This window comes from Propithecus coquereli, unplaced genomic scaffold, assembly GCF_000956105.1.
Source record: "Propithecus coquereli isolate 6110/MARCELLA unplaced genomic scaffold, Pcoq_1.0 Scaffold307, whole genome shotgun sequence".
Classification (NCBI taxonomy): Eukaryota; Metazoa; Chordata; class Mammalia; order Primates; family Indriidae; genus Propithecus; species Propithecus coquereli.
Window position 1 is genome coordinate 3149867 of NW_012148697.1, and position 21917 is coordinate 3171783.

Here is a 21917-nt window from a genome sequence, read left to right on the forward strand (position 1 = left end):
CTGTCCCTCCTGGCGAGTTCTGGGCTCTGAGGGAGCAGGGCCCAGAGAGGGAGGTCTGGGAGGCCCTGGCGGGCCGGCCTTTCCGGTCAGGGCTTCTGCTCAGCTTCCTGGCCTGGCTCCCTGCTTTTCTAGGGCTTCCCCCTCTCCTGGCCTGGGCCTCCTTCCCGCCCTTACGCACCCATCCCCCGCCTCTCCCCAGTACAGCTGAGGAGGGGCAGCTGTGTCTTGTCACGGGGTGGGGGTCCTCCTCTGAGATTCCCAGCTGGGAGCAGAGCCTGTGGCCGTTGGCCATGTGCGCCCTTGCGTGGCTCTGCGTGTGCCCAGAGGGGTCCCGTGGGGAGTGGGGCCCGGCTCCTCTCCTGCTCAGCTCACTCTTCAGCAGCCGGGGTGGGGGTGGAGCACCCAGGGGTGCAGTGTGAGATCAGCAAGGAGGGTGCCCAGTCCCTCCTGCTACCTTGGAGGCCTCCCTCCTCCTACCTTGGAGGCCTCCCTCCTCCTACCTTGGAGGCCTCCCTCCTCCTGGCGTTGCTCCCTACAGCAAGCCTGTCCCAAGCTCCCCTCGTGGCCGAGGATCCAGCCCTGGATGGAGGGCGAGGGGGCCTCAAGACTCGATGGCCTTAGGGAGTTGCCATTCCTTGAGAACTGTGGGCCAGGCACCGCTACCTGTGTGTTTTATAGACATGTCGTGCCCTGGGTGTCACAGCAGCGGGGAGGGCACCCTGGGCTGGGGTGGCGGTGACGGAGACTCTTGGTTCGGCCACTTTCTTTCTCAAGGTAACACTCTCCGCTTCTCCTTCTGCCCCGGCAGGTCCTCCAGAAGCTGGGGAAGGCAGATGAGACAAAGGACGAGCAGTTTGAACAGTGTGTCCAGAACTTCAACAAGCAGCTGGTAAGTGTGGGTGGCCCTTGGCCTTGGGGAGCTTGTGAAGACTTAGCTGCCGGGTGGAAGATGGCAAGAGCCGAACCTGTGCAGTAGGAGAGCTTGGAGAGAGACCAGCGTGGGCTGACACGATCACAGATGGCTGCTGGAGCAGGGAGCACTGGCCTGGCCGTGAGCACTGGGCGTGTGTGCTTTAGGTCCTTGGGAAGACGGAGAGAGGGTGGCGGGGTGACGGGAGGGTTGGGTGGAAGCAGGAAATAGAGTGTGGCCAGACTGGGAAACCTTGCCTGCCAAGGCAAGTGGGAGCTACAGAAGCTCGTTGCCAGGAGAGTGGCGTCTGCAGGGTTAGTGTCGGGCAGAGCAGGCGAGGTTTGATTTGGGCACCTGCTGAGTGTGTGTGTGCCCGTCACCCTGTAAGGTGGCCCCTACCTTTGTTTCCTTTTGTAGGTGAAGCAGTGGCGCCTCAGAGAGTTTGGGTAGTTTGCCCAAGGCCATCCAGCTTTGGAGGTGGAGTCAGACCCATACTTGTGTAGGTCCAAAGCCTGGAAGGGACTTCCAGGGGACCCTTACCAAGGCCCATTGTAGGCCAGGGGCCAGTGACAGAGGGGTTTAATCACGTCGGCAGCCTGGCAGCAGTGATTAGGTACAAGAGAGGACTTCCTGACTGCAGGGCTCCGAATACTCTGACCAGTCTGCCCCTGAAACTTCCCCTGCTCAGTCGGAACAAGCCACTTCTGCTTCTGTGTCTGAGGACAGTAGCGGTGGGGAGTGAGATGACCCTGGCAGTTCCCCCTCCCTGGGGAGGGACAAGGTAGCAGGAAAGGAGGAGAGCTGGGCCATGGCTCTGTGGCTCCTTCAGGCCAGCCCCAGGAAGTGCCAGCTGGGGATGGAGGCCAGAGAATGAGGCCACAAGGAAGGGGACCGGGCATGGGGGAATGAGGTCTGTGTCCAGCTCTGCTAGGGAAGGGGCGGGGCGGGCCCAGGCTGGGTGCTAGGGGAACCAGGCCTCTCTACATGCCTTGTCTGTGTCTGAGGCCACTGGGCTGCCCACCTAAGCCTCCGCAGCTGGAGTGGAAATGGGGGACGGGGCTCCTTTGAAGAACCTTGACCAGGAGCTTGGAGCACCTGGGAAAGGGCCAAGGAGCATTCTGGGAGCAGCCCCACGGCCAGGTCCACCCTGGCCTGGCAGAGAGCCTGAGCCTGGGAAGCTTCCAAGGCAGGGGTGGGAGTCACCTTGGCTGCTTGTCCCCTAGGCCAATAAGAAGACGTGTTTTAAGGCCCAGGTAGGCCCCATAATGGGGACAGCTCCTGCTTCTGTGGCTCTGAGCAAGCCCGTGCCCCTTCGGCCTCAGGTACTGTCTGGCAAAATGTAGGCTTAAACAAGAAACCTGGAGTCTGAGTTTCGGATTCCGTCTCCTGGAAGCCCCCGAGCGCTGCCCCACTCAGCTGACTTCCTCAGGTGTGGGCTGCTCTGAAGGCCTTTAAGGGCGTTGCTGTAACCTGGGCACTAGCATTGGGCCGGGTACTGCTGTGTGTTTCACAGACATATCCTTGTGGTCCTCGAAAGGGGGCTGCCATTCTCTTTATTGTGCGTATGAGGTACTTGAGGCTCAGAGAGGTTAAGCAAGTCTTCCAAGGCCACACAGCTGGTGTGGGGCTTTGGGGACTTAAATCCAGGCTTTGGGGCCTTTGGCTCACTCTTGAGTTTCGTCTTGAGCTGGCCCCCAGGCCTGAGGGCAGCTGGCTGGGCTGGGGAGAAAGGTTAGGGCAGCTCCAGAGCTGCTGCCCTGGGGTGGGGGTGCCGGGGTCTCCCTGGAGCAGGCTGGGCCATTTGGCAGAGGGTGAGCAAAGCACAGGTCTGGGAGCTGAGGTTCCTTGTGGCCTTGCCCCACTTGTCCCTCAGAGTCACCCCTCTGGGTCCTTGGCTCTGGGCAAGGAATCACTGCTGGTTGGGCAGAGAGGCCGGGGCTGAAGAGGCACAGCCCCTCCTGTGCCCAGCCCTCTGAGACCCTGGGGAGCTCACTCGGCCCCTCCTGCACCCCCAGAGTGCTGCAAACCCAGCTCAGGAACTCCTAAAAGCCATCCTGGGTGTCCCAGGTCGTCCAGGCCCTTCCTCCCAGGGGCCACCTGTAGCTTTCTTGACCTCAGGGTTTATCATTGCTGTTTGTCTGTCACTGAGTTGGGACAGTCTGATTCCTTCTTGTCCCCAGGCCCAGCCAGGTCTCTGCTCAAAGTGAGCATCCCTGGCTGTTGCGTGAAGATAGATTCCCCAATGTAGGCTGCCCTGCAAGCTGCCAGAGCCAGGGCTGGAGCCAGAGGGGCATCGCTGCATCCGAGACCCACTGGGAAGACGGGGACTTGGGTCTTCAGGCCGCCGGCGGGGGCTGGCATGGGGGCAGGTGCAGCAGGGGTGTGAGGGTGCTGGCTGCTGCACCACCAGAGTTGCACCAGGCCTGTACTGCCTCTGGAGTCCCGGAGCTGGGAGATAGGCCGAGGTGGGCAGTGGCCCCAGAATTTTCTCTTCCCTTAGCTGGGTTCTTCCAGGAGTATGATTAGAACCCCAAGAACCGCCAGAGAACTGTTTCTCAGATACCCTGTTTAGGGGGCTGAGGGAACCACTTGGAAGCAAACACATACCGCTCTGCGCTGCCCTGCAGGGGGCAGTGGGTGGCCCGGCGGGAGCCTGGCGAGCCAGCTGCAGCGGCACAGGGAGGCAGAGCTCCCTGCCGCCTGCACATCTGTGCGCCACGTGCCTGCTCACAGCCCAGCCTTGTTTGGGGAGCACAAGGGACCCTGGCACGGCCTGAAGCCCGGGCGAGCGCAGCACCCACCCGCTGGGGCCCCCGGCTTGGGGCGCGTGTGGGGGAGAGGTGTGACTGGGACGATGAAGACTTGGCAGGGAAAGAAGCTGGGGCAGGAGGATTCTGCGGCGTCACATCACGCACGCAGCTCAGCGCTCATCTCAGCCAACAAAGCACAACTGTCACGGTTAGGGAGGCCGTGTCGGGAGTAGGGCGGACCCTCCCTCATTCCTCAGTCCCTGAGGGCGTGTGTCTCAGCCCCGTGGATTCCAGAGAGGTCTGAATGCTTGAATGCTTGCGATTGGCCTTTTGTTTCTTCTCTTAATCTTGCAGCAGTGAGCCTCAAACCTTGATGTTCATAAGAATGAGGATTGGCCAGGGGTATATACTGTACTCTGTGCCCGACAGAAGGGGTTCAGAGAGGGTTTTTCCTTCATTCCCCCCTCTATTAAATTATACAGCGTCTCACGTGCTGCTCTTAACCCTCCTGGTGGCTGTCTCTGTGGTCACGCGGAAGCACTCATCATCATAAGAAATCGCACATCTGTGGGTTCTGGGGGGCCACATTGCTACCCGTGACGCGCTCAATCCCTGTGGCCTGAGCGCCCAAGGCTTGGAGGGTCTCACCAGCTCCCCCAGCCTCTGTGTGACTCTGGGCGAGTCGCTGACCTACTCCCTTCCTCGAGGTGCTGGCCCCAGGGTGGGCACCAGGAGAGGAAGAGCAGGCTCTGGCTGAGGAGGGGGACCTCTTTGGGGGGACAGGAGAGGTTTGAGGGTGCCGGGGTTGAGCCTGTGAAGGTGGACGGGTCCCTGCTTGCCCTCACCTGGAGACTGACCTGCACAGGTGGGGACCACCTTCCGGCTCCTGTGGAAGCACAGAGCTGGCCAGGCCGGAGCTCTGCAGGGGGCTGGGGCTCCTGGGACCGTGGCCAGCTCCTGGGCCTGCGTCTCCCTAACCCACCGTCCAGCGGCAGGCTGGGGCAGCCAGCGGGCGTCCTTGCCTACGAGGTCATCCCGACTGCTGCACTCTCCTGAGGCCCCGCCCTGCCCCACATGCCTGTCCTCAGCATGTGGCCCATCTCCTGTGGCTGGCGCCAAGCCTCTGGGGCTGGCTCACTGGAGCTGTCCCCTGAGCACCTGTGGACAGCCAGGCAGGGATCGTTCATGCCAGCTGGTGGGGGCTGAGGCTGAGAGAGGCTTAGGGCTGCACGTCCACTAAGGGGTAGAGCCGGGTCTGCATGGCCCCAAAGCCTGTGTGTGCTGCCGCCTTTCTTCCCACAGCTTCTGGCAACTTCAGCATCTCACTGTGGGGTCCCAGACCTCATCACTGGCCTCATCTGTCGTTCAGCCCTCCTCACACCTGCAGTTCAGCTTTCTTGGCTCCTGCGCTCTCTGATATTGACAGCCCAGAGGGACTTGAGGCCTGGCCCACGGTTCTACCCTCTCTGCTGGTCCTGCCATCTCAGGAAGCCCCTGGGGGCCACTCTCCCTGTAAAGCCCCTCCTCTTGTCCCTCCTTCCATGGTACGATGCAATGGGAGCTCTCTATTCTCGGACACCACCTGATCTTATGGAACAAAGTGCCTGGCGGCCACCAGCCCCAGCTGGCCCGGGCCCTGTGGTCACTTGGCCACGGTGGTCTGAGGGCAGGTCGAGGTGCCAGTCCTGCTGCACATGTGTGCTGGGCCGCGTGGGCCTCATTCAGCCATGCCCCCAGTGTACCCTCCGGGGGCAGGGCACCCTGTCTTCCTGCCGTCCTTCCAGGGCTGAGGGTGCTTCTGGAAGAGGGCGGGTGCTGATGAATGCGGGGTGAATATCCCCGTGGGCATAGGGTCTCCGAGGCGGGGATGGTGCCAGGAGCTCCCTGCTGCTCAGCTTGAGTTTGTGGCCAACAGGCCGTAGCTGCTGTCCTCGGAGGTGCACTTGGCACCAGCCTGTTGAAAGGGCGGCTGACCGGTGGCTGCTGTCAGAGGAGCACCTGGTTGTCCATGTGGGAGTGGTAGGGAGGAGAGGGTCAGGGATTGGTGTGCCCCTAGGCCCTGATCTGGCCCTTGCCTTTCTCTTTGCAGACTGAGGGTACCCGGCTGCAGAAGGATCTCCGGACTTACCTGGCCTCCGTCAAAGGTAAGGGGCAGGCCGGGCAGACCTGGCCCGCGTGGGGGAGGTGGGTGCACAGTTGTGGGCCGGGTCTGCGGTGGCCGGGCGGGGGCTGTCAATGGGAGGCCCACGTGCCTCCTCTGTGCCTACAGCCATGCACGAGGCCTCCAAGAAGCTGAACGAGTGTCTGCAGGAGGTGTATGAGCCCGACTGGCCTGGCAGGGATGAGGCAAACAAGATCGCAGAGGTGAGCATGGGGCAGGTGGCCCAGGCCCCTCCCAGTGGGCCCTGTGGCCTCAGGTCCTGTCCCATCCTTCCTCACTCTGTGGGACAAGCCCTCTGCCACTTACATGCTGTGTGCCCTTGGGCAAGTTGCTCTCCCTCTCTGAGGGTCTTCTCACATGCCCTCACACCAAGGCGAGTCAGATCACGATTGTGGCCGTCCCTCCCCTGTGTGTTCTGGCTCATGGCTCGCAAAGCCTCCCTGGCTGGGCACAGTCTCAGCACATCTGACCTCCACGGTCATCCCACGAGAGGCTCTAGGGCAGGAATTGTTGCCCCCATTTTACAGGAATCTGAGGCTCTGAGAAGCCACCGAGCTGCAAAGTGATGGGGCGGGGGCTGACCCATAGGTCCTGGGAGGTAAGCGCGGGGGGCTGGGTGTGGCCCAGCTCCCCCGGTGGCACGCTCCGAGCCCTTGCCTGTTTCAGAACAACGACCTGCTGTGGATGGATTACCACCAGAAGCTGGTGGACCAGGCGCTGCTGACCATGGACACGTACCTGGGCCAGTTCCCTGACATCAAGGTGAGAGGCCCTCTGCGAATCAGCCTGCTCTGGCCTGGCAGCCGGCGGAGGGGAGCTGGAGAGGGCCCGGCATGTGGCACAGGCTGGCTCAGGCACTGAGGTGACTGTCCCGGAGGCTGGAGGCCCCTGCTTGCCATCTCCTCCCTCCAGGGCTGCTCCCCCTGCAGCTGCCCACTGCCCCCTGACGCCCCAGGCGTGGGCCTTCCTGTACCTTTGGGTCTCAGGGCTGTGGGTGTGTACGTGTGTGGTACGTGTAGCCATGTTGCTGGGGAGTGATCAAATGAGTGTGTAGGTGTGTAAGGCCCGGGCATGTGTGTATCTGCAGGTCCCCAGAGTTTATGCTGTGTGTGCTTGGAAGGGTGTGTGTGCATAGTCGTGGGTGTCATCTGTTACCTGGGTCTGTGTGTCTGGGTGTATTTGTGTGGTTGTGTGTGTTCACATAGCCCGCTGTCTCTGCCGGGCCTGGGTACATGCTAGGAGTTGTCATCGTGCCGTGGTCTCTACTGAGGCGAACGGCCCCCGGGTGATGTGTCCATGGAAGCACAGGTGTCTGGAGCCTGGGAGGGCCACCACCGTCTTGCTGGAGCTGGGGTGAGTGGGGTGGGGGTGTCATGCTCATGCTGGCTCCAGGGGCCACCCAGCGCAGACTGCTCATGCTCCCCAAGGCTGGTGGTGGCTCTGGAGAGAAGCCAGGGCCCAGGAGGCATCTTTTAAGGAGCTCAGGGCCAGGCTAAGGAAGGGACTGGGGTGACGCAGCACTGGCTGGTGGGAACTTACGAGCAGGTTCACGTTGCAAGGAAATGGTTTGATAGTGGGGTCGACTGCCTTGAGGGGTGAGTTCTTTGTCACCAGAAGCGTTCGAGCAGCAAGGGCTCAAGCACGGCCTAGACGGACTTGGGGATACTGCCTGGGCCGTCTTGGGCCTTGCAGGCCTGGCCCACGACCGGCTTCTCTGGGCCCGCCTGGCTCAGCGGTCGTCATGGGCGCCAGGTCCTGTTCAGCCCCCTCCTCCGTCTGTCCCCCAGTCACGCATCGCCAAGCGGGGGCGCAAGCTGGTGGACTACGACAGTGCCCGGCACCATTTCGAGTCCCTTCAAACCGCTAAAAAGAAGGATGAAGCCAAAATCGCCAAGGTAAGGGCTGAAGGACGGCAGGAAGAGCCTGCAGGGACCGGAGGAGGGAGGCCGGTGTCCGCGGGCGGAGCCTTCCTCTGCCTAGTGCAAGGTCGCTGAGTGGGGCTTGGGGACAGTGCTGGCCCAGGCCGGGAGTGAAAGGCCCTGTGGGCACCTGGGTGGGGGCTCACGTTCTCCTCCGGGCCCTCCCCGCCACCAGGCCTCTCTGGCCCCTTGGCCCCACCCGAGGCCACCTTCCAGCATGAGAGTAGGCCTGGCTTAGGTTTCCCTGGAACGGTGCCGCCCTGCCTGGCGTGCTCCGAGTGGAATTCTGCCCCAGGATCCGATGTGGCCCTGCCTGGGCTGGAGCAGGCCGGTGGGCGCAGGGCCGGCCACGCTCGCCACACGGTGAGGGCTGAGAGCGGCCCCCTGCGCCCTGGGCCACTGCCCTGCTGAGCCCTCTGCCTTGCTAACGACTCTCACCCTTCACCTGCTCTGCAGCTGGAGTCCCCTCCGTGCCCTGGGGCTCTGCTTCTCTCAGCCTCAGGGGCCTCCACCTGCTGCGGGCGGCCCCCTGGAGGGTGGCTGGCTCGGCTGTCACCGTGTTTGGGGCGCGTGGACGTGGTGTTTAATATCTGTGTCTCTGTTTCTCTCTCCCCCCTCCCATCTCTCCACTCTCCCTCCCTCGGCCCTCCCCACCCCAGCCTGTCTCGCTGCTTGAGAAAGCCGCCCCCCAGTGGTGCCAAGGCAAACTGCAGGCTCATCTCGTAGCTCAAACTAACCTGCTCCGAAATCAGGTGACACTGGCTTCTAACCTTGCACGCGCTGGTGCCTTCCAGTCTGTCGTCCTGTCCTCTCGCCCTGGGCCAGGGATGCAGGGCTGGCGTCTGAGCGCGGCTCTGAGTGGCGGTGGCAGAGCTGCAGCACGCAGAGGGTTTTCAAAGGCCTCTGTTGGGAGAGTCCTGCCTTAGGGGAGACCTGGTGGGGTGCCCAGGTCTACCCCCGCAGTGCCTGGGTCTGTGCTTGTTCACCGAGACTCCTCCAGGAACCCAGGGACACCTTTCAGCCGTATGTTCTCTGGGAAGGCTCCTGTGGGGGAGGTGGTCATTAGGCTCCTGTGCCCTGGCACGTGCTGTCCTTTAAGCCTTATAAGCATTCCAAGATTATCTTGAATTTACTGAGCAGACAAACCTGCCCAGAGAGGCACAGTCTCCTCCCAGGCTCCCAGAGCTGGTTGGGGCAGAGTCAGGGCTCTCCTGCCTCAAGCCTCTGGGTTATTATCCTGCCCCCTGGCTGGGCTCCAGGTGCTGGTCCCTGCGACAGCTGGCCTGGGACCTGTGGGCCCCCGTGGTGACTCCAGAGGGGACACCGGGAGGACTTCCCTGTCTGGCTGGGCTGCTGAGGCCTGGAGGGTTGGCCCTTTGGGGGTTTCACGGAGGGCAAGTGCTCAGCACCATAGTGGTCCTGGGGGGCTTCCTGGAGGAGGCTCCTTATACAAAACTCCTGGGCCATCCCTGCACTGTGGTAGTAGATACTTTACTCTTCTCAGCCCCTTGTCCTTGGAATGGGCCCGTGTGGCCAGGGACCCTGGATGCCTGCCCTGTGCGAGGTGGGCCACATGGTTTTCTCTCCAGTGAAACTGAGGCACATTTCAGGCCAATGTGGCACAGGCTGAGGCACAGCCTGTACGAAACTCTCGCACCCCTTCATGTTCCCACGGTAGGGGGTGTGGTGGGGACGGGTGATAGGGGACTGGGAGGTTGGGTTTCTCTCTGGGCAGCTGCCCCATTTTTTCTGGGCCACCTCTTGATTTCATCATCTTCAACCCACATGTATTGAGCCCTACAATGTGGACAGCTCTGGGCTCAGTGTGGCTTGCTGCCCAATTTCCTACCTGACTCGATGCCCGATTTCTTTTAGGCTGAGGCCATGGGCTGTTTTTGGAGGCACCGAGTGTTGGCAGCCTCATCCTGGGGTCGAGGTGACCCTGGCTCTCCGGGGACTGGGGGAGATGGCTAGGGGCTTCCATAGGCCTGGAGGAAGAGTGCGGAGCTGGGTGGGTGGGCCCTCGCCTATCAGTTCAGGACTTGGGCCGGAAGAAGGAACGGGGCCAGTGATCCAGAGTCGGAGTTTCTGAATAACTTCCCCTAAAACAGCTGGAAGACTTTGGGTGGCAGAAGCCCCCGGTAGGCCGTGGGGCCTGGGATGGGGCCTGCCCACTGCTTTTGGCTCCTGGGATAGGTGTGGTTGGGGTTCCTGCTGGGAGGTCCCCAGCGCTCCCCCTGGGGGAGCAGCAGGAGAGAGTAAGGCCGTGATGGCATCTGTGGCTGCTGGACTGCAGGTGTTTCCCCTTCCAGCCAAATTGGCTTTTCTGTTCGTAACCCGTTTTTACTCGAGCACATCCTCTTAGTCCCCACCCCGCCTCATGCCTGCGGGAAGCTGGAGAGCCTTTGGAGTTACCCGTGGGTGGCTGGCCGGCCGTGAGCTGGGGCACTCGGGGCCCTGGGCTGCCCTGCTGGTGGACTTGACTTAGCGGAGACAGTGCATTCTCTTGAGGCTGCGCTTGGGGGAGCCAACCAGCACCACCTGTCCCCTGATCTAGTTCTGAGCTGCTCTCCACAGCCCCCGAAACCTGCCTGCAGGACCCTGGGCCCGCACGGCTCTGCTCTTCCTGTCTGTGGGCATGCAGTGGAGCCCTCCCCCCAGGGGACGGTTCTTCCCTCGCTCCCTGCCACTCCCAAGTGCTTCTTAAAGAGCCGGAGTATGAGGGATGTGACCCAAAGGGGATAAAAGACACAGGCCCTGACTTGGAATGGAACCACCCCCTTGTTCTACACAGCATTGCTGGTGAGCACTGCCTGGCGCAGAGATGTGCTCCCTAGACGAGCTGCTGCGCCACCAACACTGCTGTCCTCAGATCACTCACATGGGGAGTGAGGTTCAGTGGGTGGGGTGGCTCCGTTCCATGGAGAGGTGGCCCTAGAGGGTACAGGAACTGGGGAATGTGGCACTTGAAGAAGACTCCTGGTGTTGAGGGTGGGAGGTGTGCACGGTTGATAGTGCAGGCTTGCGCCGTGACGGTGGGAGTCACTGATTCTGTGGGTTCCATCATCCATCCTTGGCAGCCCCTGCCAGGCAGGGGAGGAAAGGCAGGGATGGCCCTGAGGGGGCGGGAGGATCTGTGTTCTCAACCTGGCCTTGGTGTGACTGTGCCCAGACCCCTGAGACGGGATCCGTCTCAAGAGAGCATGCACGTTTAGATACTCTAGACATTTATTTTTTTCTTATTCCACCCTTAAATTTATATTAGATTCTGAAAGGTCAGGCAAGGAGCCCACGCCCACTCTAGCTAGTCCCAGGGTAATTGTGGGCAGAGCTGCGCAGCCCCTCCTCTAGCCCAGGGAGGGCCGGGGCAGGGCGAGGCTGGGGGCTGACTGGGGCTGGGCCGGTGCCTGAAGCCGGGTGGGACAGCTGGCTGGGCCAGAGAAATCGTGTGCTTTGTGGCTAAGTGGCCTTCCGGCCAGCTGACTGCCTTTGCCAGAGGCCGCAGCGCAGCCTGAGAACGTGAGGCTACTGGTGGGAAGTGTTCCCCTGGGTGGGGCCGCCACGTTCCTGGGCTGTGACTCAGACCCTGAATCCAAGTCCCCCCTGAGTCACTCTCCCTGGCAGCGCCCTGCAGCGCGAGCGGCAGAGCCCCTTCCCCAGGCCGGCGGGGTCTGTGACTCAGCCGCCGCCTCGCGGTCACTCCGGCTGTGCGACGAGGCATTAGCGCCACCGCCCGGCGGCAGCTCCCGGCACAGTTGGCTCCAGTGAGGGTGTGGGGAACGTGGGCAGCCACGTCCATCTCTTGCCCCCCACCCCGCCATTCCTGGAGGTGCCTGAGTGGCTGCCTGTGACCTCTGCCTGGGGGTGCACACAGGTCGCAGGAGAGGGCTTGATGGGAAGGACTGCCCCAGGGAGGCGACGTGGAGGTTGGTGGCGGTGCTGAGCAGCAGCTGACCCTCAGAAAGGGGAAGGAGCGCGGGTAGGAGGGGAGGCAGCAGCAGCGGGGGCCCTCAGCCTGGGGGATCCACTTGGGAGTGAGCAGGTCCCCTCCGGCTGCGCCTGTGTGGTCTGCCCTGTGCCCTTCCTGTGCCCCAGCCCTCAGGCCCCTCTGGCTCCCTCCTGCTGTGCGCTGCTCACGCTCGCCCCCTAGCGCTGCGGATTCTCCGTTCTCCCTTTGGGGTTCTTGGTTTGGGGCGGCTGCTCCGCCTTCCCTGGGCCTGGCTGCGGGCCCTGAGGGGCTGCAGTGGGAGGTGCCACAGGTCCAGCCCAGCCTCTGTCTTGCCCCAGCCCTGGTCCAGGAGGGGGGTCAGGTGGGCCTGGGCTGGGCTGGCAGGGACAGCCCCCAGCAGAGGGGAATGACTCATCCTGCCCCCAGGCCGAGGAGGAGCTGGTCAAAGCCCAGAAGGTGTTTGAGGAGATGAACGTGGATCTGCAGGAGGAGCTGCCTTCGCTGTGGAACAGGTGAGGGCCGGGGCGGGGGTGGGGGGGGGTGGGGGGGGTGGGGGGTGCCAGAGTGCCCGCCCGGAGTACCCAGCCTGCGCGTCTGGTGTCTGCCCCCGCGCCCGTGCCTCAGCGTTTGTGTCTCTAATGTGGGTGTGCGTGTTTCCGAGGGGCCTGCTCTGCCCTGCTCACCTGGCCCGCCTCCCCTCCCTCCTGCAGCCGTGTAGGTTTCTACGTCAACACATTTCAGAGCATTGCCGGTCTGGAGGAAAACTTCCACAAGGAGATGAGCAAGGTAGGCCCTGGTGACCCCTCTGGGGGCCACACTCCACCCTGGCCAAGGGTCAGAGTCAGAGGCACGGAAGTGGTGGCCTGAGCTCCCCCTCTGCTGGGATTCAGGACACACTGGTGGGAAGCTGACTAACACCTGCCCCAGGGGCCCTACACTAGTGCCCAGGCCCAGCGGGAGGTACTGGGCATGCTGGCGAGGCTGAGAGTGGGTCCCTGGGTCCAGCCCTGGCCCCCTCCCCATGCCCAGTCCTGTTCTTTCCTGGACAGACAGGTTGGGGAATGCAGACCAGCCAATCTCAGACAGTAAACAAGTTCTCAAGCAACCTTGGCCCAGGGAGCTCAGTGTTAGAAAATGGTAGCAGTTTCCCAATTTGTAGGAAAATAAAAAATAAATTACTAAAATTTTTTCAATTTTTAATTTTTTGTCCTGTGTTTCTTAAGCCATTGAAATAGGCCAGCTTCATCTGCCAGAATCTGGTATAAGAAGGAGTCTCGTCTGGTCAGCTTGCATTCCTGTGTTGTGTTGTTTTCATCTTACCTGGCAGTTAAAACGCAAAGTTGTTTAACTTTGCGGTTTGAGAAACCTGGTATTGGAAGCTCCCCCAAATGCTGTTGGAGAAACCCAGTGTCAGCAGCTCACCCACTCTGCTCAGTGGATGGGTCTGACTTTTTCTCTTGGGCCCAGAGGAAGGAAGTGATGATGGTGGATTCCAGGCCTAGGGCTGGAGGAGGAAAACCATCTTGGGGCATCTCTGTACTCACATCCCTGAGTATGGGTTCCTGCCTAGTAGGCCTTCTCTTTCCTTCCTACTTTCTTTCCTTCCCTTCAGAGATTTGAGACAACTTACAAAAAGTTTAAAAAACAGGTATTTTAGGTAAGGAAACATTTATGTAAAGTTAGTCCATGGAAATATATGCCACAGGGCACAATTGTTTATAAGTGGGAGGAAAATTCAGCTCTGAGCTTCCTAGTGGCCAAATCAAAGAAGGAAACATTCTCAGTAATGAGAATCACCATGTGCCAGGCATAAACCTCCTCTCTTGCCTGTTCTTTCATTGAAATCTGTGGAATTTGTAGTGTGATCTGAAAGCATCTTGGCAAAATGACCTTAACGATTAGATTAACAGTCTATAGAAACAGTTTTTAAGAAAAATACGTAAAACAGTACAAGCCGTGTGTGGTTTAGGATAGCCCTACAAGTAGAAGAAGGAGAAAAGATGGCCACCAGAAACGACAGGTATTAGTAACGCAGTCCACTTTGGTCTGTCTGGGTTTGGTGTGCTGGTTCCAGCTCTCACTGGTGGGGGAGAGGAGTTTGTTCTGGGCAGCGCCAGGGACTGGGGGAGGGGGAGGTGTGGAACAGAGGTGTTTTGGGGGATGCGGGTCTGTTTGGTGGCCCTGGAGCCCGCACCTTGTTGTCCCTCCTGCAGCTCAACCAGAGTCTCAACGATGTGCTGGTCAGCCTGGAGAAGCAGCACGGGAGCAACACCTTCACGGTCAAGGCCCAGCCCAGGTGTGTGAGCCCCGCCCACCGCGCTGCCCTGGGCGTGCGGCAGCCCTGGCGCACACTGCCTCTGCACGGCGGGCGGCTCCTGCCGTGACCCCACTGTTGGTGTCCTGGGTCCCCCATGGGTTTGGCCCTGGGGGTCTGGGGACCTTCCTGGCTTGGCCTCCCTGTGCTCAGGGAATCAGGCGAGGGCAGGTCTCTGTCCTTGGATGTCCTCACTCTTCCGGTTGTGTTCCATCGAGGAGGGAGCACCCTCGAGGAGTCTGCAGGTCTGAGCCTGGCACCTGCCCCCTCATTTGTGGAGCAGGAGCAGTCAGGGCAGAGGTGGTGCTTGGTTTTGCGGTGGGGGAGCGGGACTGAATGATTCCTGGGCGTGCGGCCTTCTTGAGAGCGAGCATCCTCTTCGGAACAGGGAGGCGGCTCTTGGGAAAGCCCGAGTCCCTGGACAGTGGCTGTCCTGGTGCCTGTCCTCAGCTGCAGCCCCTCAGGGAGACCGGGTGCCAAGGAGATCCGTGTTTCCTGAGAGGAACCCTGAGGGCGGGGGGAAAATGCCTCTTCCTCTGGCTGTGGCTCAGGGACAGCAGCGAGACTGGGGTGTCCCCTCCTCTCTTGAGTGCGTGTGCGTGTGGGGGGCGTATTGGTGTGTGAGCGTTGCGAGAGTGTGTGCACACACAGGTGTGTCAAAGCAGAGCACAGACGGCACTGACCGGGCCTCCATAAAACTGCTTCGCGGGGTAATTGAGGTCTTGTGCAGGCCCGAAAAGGTATTCATGGATGCCACTGCCCCCTTCCTTCCCTGAACATAAAATAGGTGCCCTGAGGCTGGGTGGGGAGCTGGGGGGAGGGAGCGAATAAAGGCCACAGGCGGGGACAGCTGTCCGGGTGGGGGAGGAGAGTGGGGTGGAGGTGGGGGCTTGGCTGTGAGGGGGGCTGTCCTGGGCAGTCTGGAGCCTCCCCTCAGGAAGCAGGAGGAGTGGAGGCTGGTGAGCCTCCTTCCTACCAAAGTGGCCGCACTGGTCAGTGGATCCCTTCCTGGCACTCTGGGCGTACCTGGAGCCCTTGGGCCCTGGGACCACGGACAGGGAGGACCTGCCCGCCTGAGCCTCCGGCGGCTCTCCAGGCTCTGTCAGCGCCACTCTGGCACGTGGCTGCGTGCCGAGGCCAGCCAGGGCAGGCCCAGGCCCTCTTCGCAGCACGTGGGGGAGGCTTTTGACCCTTTGCCCTCTGAGCAGAGGGACTGGCAAAGAGGAAAGGGGACAGGGGACAGGCCAGCCCTGCGTCTGGCCTTGCCCCAAAATGAAGGCCTCCACATCCCGTCCGTCCCCACAGAAAGAAAACTAAACTGTTCTCCCGGCTGCGTAGAAAGAAGAACAGGTACTGCAGTGAGTGCTGCGTTGCGGCGCAGAGGCTGGCGCCCCGGCTGGCCCTGTGCATGCGCCTTGCGCCCTGTGCCCTGCGCCCAGGGCGCCACTAACCCATAACCCGCCTTGTGTGTGGTGCTGCCGGGCAGGGCTGCCTGTGCTGTGTTGTGTGTGTTGGGAGGGAAGGAGGTGGTGGCGCAGGGCAGCCAGTTTGCCCGGTCGGCCCGGCTTCGTGTGGCACGTTGCCCTGGGCCAGCGCGGGGCCGGCCCTGGGCGGCCGCAGCGGCAGGGCCTGCTGGGGAGAATGCAGCGAGGAGGGCGGCCCGAGGGGGCTCAGGGAGCGGACGCTGCAGCATGGTGGGGTTTTTGGGTCTAAACCATGTGTGTGTACATACGTGTAACTTACATGCTTTCTTTAAGGAGGCAAACGCATTCCCATGAAACACAGGTTCAGAAAAGGACGACGGGGCCAGCAGTGTCTCTCACACCGTCCTGTTATCACCCCGGGTCACTCCGTGGCTGGTTTCTGCTGTGTCCTTCTAGACCCACGTGTCCGGTGCACCAGCCTGTCACCTCATGTGGCTATTGAGCACTTGACACGTGGCCAGTGTGACTGAGCAGCTGAACTTTTAATCTAAATTAAGTTCACATAATTTACGTTTCCGTCCCCGCCCCCGTGGCTAGTGGCCGTGCGGTGGGCAGCGCCGCCCCAGAGCCTCCGCGAGCCGGACGCAGGATCCCTCCCCGCCCTCCATGCCGGCTGGGCGTGCTGTCACACCGCCTGCCCCGTCGGGTCCAGGTCCGGGCGCTGCGCTTGGGGGCCTCGCCCCCTCCATCCCTGGCTGCCCGCTCCTCTGCCACGAAGGTGCCACTCTTTGTCACCCAGGCCCTGCCTGTGGCCTCTAGTGGCTTTGGTGCTTTACCGGCCGTGTGGACAGGAGGCGTGCTGGCCGAGTGCCGGGGTGTGACAGGGCTGTGGGGAGCCGTGGGGGCAGGCCAGGGGTCGGCCCCCAGCGGAGGGGCGGAATCGCTGCCTGGAGGACTCCCTGCACCTGGGAAGTCTGGCTTTCCTGTGCTGTGGGTCTCGAGCCCTTCGGCGTGGGCCAGGGTAGAGCCCCAGGGAGCCTGCGGGGCAGCTGGCCTGGCCTCCGTGGTGGGTGGTTCCCAGGGACCTGCCTGCACCCCTGGGGACCACAGACCTCCAGCCCAGAGTCACACCTTGTGCTGTCACTGTCCCCAGGGCAGGCCCCCACTCTGAAGGCCCACAACCCAGGTCCTGACATTCCCACCCATTCTCTCTCTCACACACGCAAGCATGTAGTTTCACACGTGGGCCCACGGGCCACACACACGCACGCGTGCACAATTCCACACGGGGGTCCTTGGGGCACCATGCACACACGTCCACACGGCTCCCCACTCTAGTGCCTGGGCATCCACGCGTGGACACTCACCCCTCTCACCGTGCTCTCCCTACACCGGCTCCCTTTCTTGTCCTGCCCCTACAGTGACAATGCCCCTGCAAAAGGAAACAAGAGTCCCTCGCCTCCGCCCGATGGCTCCCCTGCTGCCACCCCCGAGATCAGAGTCAACCACGAGCCAGAGCCTGCTGGTGGGGCTGCCCCTGGGGCTACCCTCCCCAAGTCCCCATCTCAGGTAGGCACAATGTCTCTGGGTCTGTCCCCGCCTTCCTCCACCTGCTCAGCTGTCATCCCTTCTCCTTCCTACTCCTCTGTCCCCTCCTGGGCCTGGGCCTGGGCCTGGTGGGTTTGGAGCCGGAAGCGTTGCCGAGTGGGGTGTGGGCCTGGACCTCGGTCTTCTTGGGCACCGCCCCCCAGGCTCGCTCTGTGGCCCTGGTCTGCTTTGGAGGGTGGGGAATGGGAGGGCAGCATCTGTGACCCTGTCCCCTCCCCAAGTGGCCCCCCCACTACAGCACCCTCCCCTCCCCTCTTTCCCTGGCCTTCGACTCTGTCCATCTTCCTTTCCTCTCTGGACAGAGGCTCTGGGCCCTCAACTCCCAGGGCACCAGCCTCTCCGGAGGTGGCCGCCATCCCTCTTCCTGGCCTTCTTTCTTGCAGTGGGCTGAGGGAGGAGCCCAACCAGGTGGCCGTGCAGGACGTGTAAAGGGACAGAAAGAGGACGGGCGCGGAGGGGAGTGTGGGGTGACTGGGGACACAGGCCCTGGGCTTCGGGACCCCTGCCAGCCCCCCAGGTCCTCCAGGTTTCTGCGGGGGCCCTAGGAGCAGACCTGCCTCGAGCCTGCAGGTGGCGTCCTCCCAGCGTGGCTCCTGGCAGCCGCTGTCTCGTCCCGCAGTGGTTAGGATAGCCATCCCGAGGGCACGGACGGGAGCCCGCTCCGAACAGCGCTTCCTCTGGGCTGGACACGGTGCCAGCCCTTCTGCTTTCATTCCCTGAATCCCCACAGCCACCCTGTGAGGCGGACACTGGACGCTGTCATTACCCGCGTCTGACACTCGAGGAAGCCACACTTGGCGGGCAGGGGTGTGCCCTCTGCCGGGCCGGGCTCCATGCCGGGTCCACAGGGACAGACTGAGGCAGAGCTGGGCTGGGGCTAGAGAGAGGGCCTGCAGGAAGGGCAGCGGTGGGCAGGGGAGCAGCCAGGGGCCTCGCCCCCTCCCTTCTTTCCCCCTTCACTTCTCTCCTCCCCTCCCCTCTTTCTCTTCTCTCCGCACAGGGGTTCTGGGTTCTGGACCCCTGCTTCGGTCTCCTCCTGGGTCGCCTTGGTCCTGGTGTCTGTGTCTGGGGGAAGTGACTCTTCATCTGCTCCCTCCTCAGTGGCCTGGGGTGTGACTAACTGTGGCTTTGTCTCTGTCTGTCTTCCCCACCCGCGCTCCCTGTGCGGCCCCCTCACCCACCACCGGCCCACAGCTCCGGAAAGGCCCACCAGTCCCTCCGCCTCCCAAACACACCCCGTCCAAGGAGGTCAAGCAGGAGCAGATCCTCAGCCTGTTTGAGGACGCGTTTGTCCCTGAGATCAGCGTGACCACCCCCTCCCAGGTCAGCCGCGGCCGCCGCGGCCCAGCTCTGCCCACTTCTTGCCCTCTCTGGGCGTGCATGGTCTCGTTCCTCCATCCCATGCCCTGGGCTTCTGTCTTAAGAGCCAGGAATCTGGCCAGAGAGATTGGTCTGAGCCTCCCTCTCACCTGCCTCCCTCCATCATCTCCATCATCACCTCCATCACGCTCCTCTAGCATGTGCTGTGGCCAGACGCAGGGGCAGAGAGGGGAGCCGCGCTAGTGCTGTACCCTCCGCGCAGTGGTGATGGGTGCTCTGGCAGAGGGGCGTGGGGAGCGTGGAGGACCTGGGGTGGTGAGGGGGGTTTCCTGGAGTGGGGAGAGCGTGCAGGGTGTGGCAGTGGGAGGAAGTGGCAGGAACACAGTTGGAACGCCCTGGAGTGGCCAGGGCACCTGGACTGCAGCTCCCAGAACTGCTGCCAGCCACTTGGGAGTGGGGTCAGTGGCCGGGCTGCAGAGTAGAGGTGTGTGACACCCACTCACAGATGCTCAAGGGGAGGGCAGGGAGGCGTCCCTTGTGGTAGAATCGCATCCAGTCACTGCTGGAGTGGGCTGACACATTGTCAGGTCGGCTCAGGGGTGGCTGGGCTTCCCCGCACCCCAGCCTGCTTGCTGTTCCTGGCCGGCTCCCTCCTGTGGCTGGGCCCGTCCCATGAGGGTCCTTGCCTTTGGGTAGGTTAGCTGGTCCAGACTGCCCCCAGCAGGTGCTTTGCACAGCTCAGAGGCCTGGAGCAGGGACAGGCTGGAGGGGGTGAGTGTGGGGAATGGCCATCAGAGCTGAGAACTGTGGTCTCTGTTAGGAGGGGTCTGGGTGAGGGGGCCTCAAGCTCCCATGCAAGGACTTGGGGGTGGAACTAAGGAATTTTAAAACAAGGCTGCTAGGAGGTGGGTGGGCCCCGGTCAGGGGCCTGGCGCGCAGGTGAGCCTCTGTAGGAAGAGCAGTGTGGAGACGGGGCTGAGCGACCTGCAGGGCTTGAGTGTGCCTCTGCTCCGGGGCTAGCCGGGGAGGCCTGCCAGCCTGTGTGTGCAGGTGAGCCAGGATGGCAGGATGCCATGAGCACCCGCACATCCCGGGGGGCACAGTGCCAGCACGGCCCTACTCCCCCTTGTTTGTTTTTTACCGCCCTCTGGCAGGGGGTCATGCTCCCATTTAAGAGGTGAGGAGCCTGTGGGCCCGACCCGTGGCCCGTCCCGTGGGCTGGTGCTAAGACAAGGCAGGCTGGGCCCAGGTGGGAGGTGGCCCAGGGACTGCCCACACCCTGGGCTCCGAGTGTGGCTGTCCCTCAGGTCACCTCATGCCCCACTTGCTGCCCCCTGTGCCACCTCCAGGGAGCGAGGCCTGCGGGTCTAGTCTGGGCTGGGAGCGCTGTGCACCTTGGGTGGTGTCGCAGGGGCAGGGGCTGGGCTTGTCCTGGCCCACGATGCTGGTGCCACCAGGGCTTCTCTGCTGTGGTGCGGTGAGTGGCCTGTGGCCCTGCATGGAAGGATGGTCTCAGTGCTGCATGGGAGAGTGGCTGCCTGCTGGGGCAGGGCAGGCAGGAGGTGGCCAGCCCTCTGGTGGGCGACCCTCCCCTTGGGGCACGAGGGGGCATTGCTGTCTGGGCTTGGCCGACTTCTCAGAAGGGGGGGAGGGTTGTGGGGCTCGGTGGGGGCTACTGGGAGAGATGCTGGCCGCCTGCTGGTGGCAGAGCGCCTGGGGGCCGTGCACCAGCTTCCTGAGCACTCATTCCTCAGAGACGGCCGATGACAGGCACAGCAGTGACCGCCCTACCCCAGGCTCGCTGGACGGGGCTGGCCCTAAGCAGAGTCAGCTGCTGGGTAGGCCTGGGGCAGGGGCTTGGGGCCCAGGCCCCCTGGTGCCAGGAAGTGAGTCCACTTGGCCAGGGCTCTCTGTCTGTGGCTTGGCCCACGCGTAATGCCCGATGCCTTGGCCCCTGAGCTGTGGGACAGCTGAGCATTCTTGGGACTGAGGGTCTCGGGTCTCTCCTGACAGGCCCACAGCTCAGCTGTGGAGGCCCTCTGGGGAGTGCCTGCACACATCCCCGGGCTTTCATGATGGCGGCCGTGGGGTGGACATGGGCCTGGGGCAACTCCTGTCAGTGCTGGGTACCCCTCAAGAGTGGGTGCAGCCAGGCAGCCTGCTGGCCTGGGCTTGCGGGGGCGGGGTCCTTCCAGCACTGCGTGAGGGCCAGGGAGGGGGGTGTCCTGAGACACATCCCTCTTCTCTGGACCTGGATAAAGTCCTCTCTGGCCCCACAGGGACGCCCCACGTACAGGATGGAGGCCGAAGCCAAGCCAGCTCCTCCCCAGAAGGCAGCTTGTCCCCTGGGTGCTGGAGCGGCCCTGGCCGCCCTCCCCGGCCTCAGGGGAGTCAGTACTCCCACCTGGCAGGGCTCTCCCTTGTCGGGGGTGGTCTGAGAAGGCCCCTTTCCTCCCATGACAGCCGGTCACCACGGGCTTCTCACAGAGTGGTCGGGGCCGTGTCCCACCTCCTGGGCTCTGCCTGTTACGTGCACATTCCGGCTGCACCCCGGCTCACTGAGCAGGAATTTTTGGGGGTGGCTGCTGGATGGGGGCAGGGTTTGCAGTTTTAATGCAGGTGCCCCAGGGGGTTCTGAAGCCCCCTAATGTTGGGGACCCCCAGTTTGAAGATTGGCCTCCTGGGCTATGTGGGCTGGCTTAGCCCTGTCCTGGATCCCAGGGGCTGGCTGGTAGGGGCATCGCTAGAGGGGACCTGTCTGTCTGGGCTGGGGAAGGCCAGTGTGAAGCCTCTGACTTTGGGCCCTTCCTGGTTGGGGGGCTGAGGGTGGCTGTGTCTGGCAGTGCCTGTGGCCTGACACTGCTCTTGGGGCCGGGGTGAGGTCAGTGGAGCTCATGGGGTAGGGAGCGGGGAGGAGGGGCAGGCACAGGAGGCGACTGCAGCCTGTGGGCAGAGATGGGAGAATGCCCGGGCTTGTGTCGGCCCTGCGGGCGGCTGTCCCCGAGCGGGCCTCTTGCTGGACGTCTGAGGCGTGCACCAGGTGTTGTCCTTCCTGGGTGGGGGCCTGTGCGAGGGCATGTGGCTGTGGGCAGTGCACCCGGCGTGCGTATGAGGCGGCCGGGCCGGTGCCTGGACGTGTGTCCGTGTCCCTCTGCGCGCACGAGCCTGCTGTGTGCGCCTGAGGCCAGGGCCCCCAGCCTAACACTAACTGCTTCCTCCTCTGCTGCTGCCAAGTTTGAAGCCCCGGGGCCTTTTTCGGAGCAGGCCAGTCTGCTGGACCTGGACTTTGATCCCCTCCCGCCCGCGGCGAGCCCCGCGAAGGCACCCACGCCCTCTGGTCAGGTTGGTTGTGCCACCACTGCCCACGTGTCCGCCAGCCTCACACACCAGCTGTGTGGGCCCACCTAGGCCCAGGTCACGGCCCTCCCCGGCAGCCCGGCCCGCGTCACCTCCTCTGGCTGTGGGGCAGAGAGCAGACGTGGGTCAGCCAGGAGGGCCCTCGGGAGGGGTCGGCTGAGTCCTGCCCAGCAACTGCCGGTTCATCTCAGCATTCTGCCCCTTG

The 21917-nt window shown here is 62.8% G+C and overlaps 1 protein-coding gene across 10 annotated transcripts in view; it reads left to right on the top strand.

The window, feature by feature from the left end:
- The window catches only part of BIN1 (bridging integrator 1), a 53294-nt gene that overhangs the window by 26113 nt on the left and 5264 nt on the right, over positions 1-21917 (top strand). For 3 of the 10 annotated variants that reach the window (XM_012649923.1, XM_012649927.1, XM_012649928.1), the window contains exons 2-11: positions 809-889; positions 5750-5804; positions 5930-6024; positions 6488-6583; positions 7609-7716; positions 8400-8492; positions 12116-12201; positions 12400-12475; positions 13903-13985; positions 16849-16996. In XM_012649923.1, coding sequence (XP_012505377.1) covers positions 809-889; positions 5750-5804; positions 5930-6024; positions 6488-6583; positions 7609-7716; positions 8400-8492; positions 12116-12201; positions 12400-12475; positions 13903-13985; positions 16849-16996 — 921 coding nt within the window. Of the gene's footprint in view, positions 1-808; positions 890-5749; positions 5805-5929; positions 6025-6487; positions 6584-7608; positions 7717-8399; positions 8493-12115; positions 12202-12399; positions 12476-13902; positions 13986-16848; positions 16997-18229; positions 18359-21589; positions 21698-21917 lie in introns of all 10 variants that reach the window. The other 7 variants (XM_012649925.1, XM_012649929.1, XM_012649930.1 and 4 more) reach the window with 4 other exon arrangements.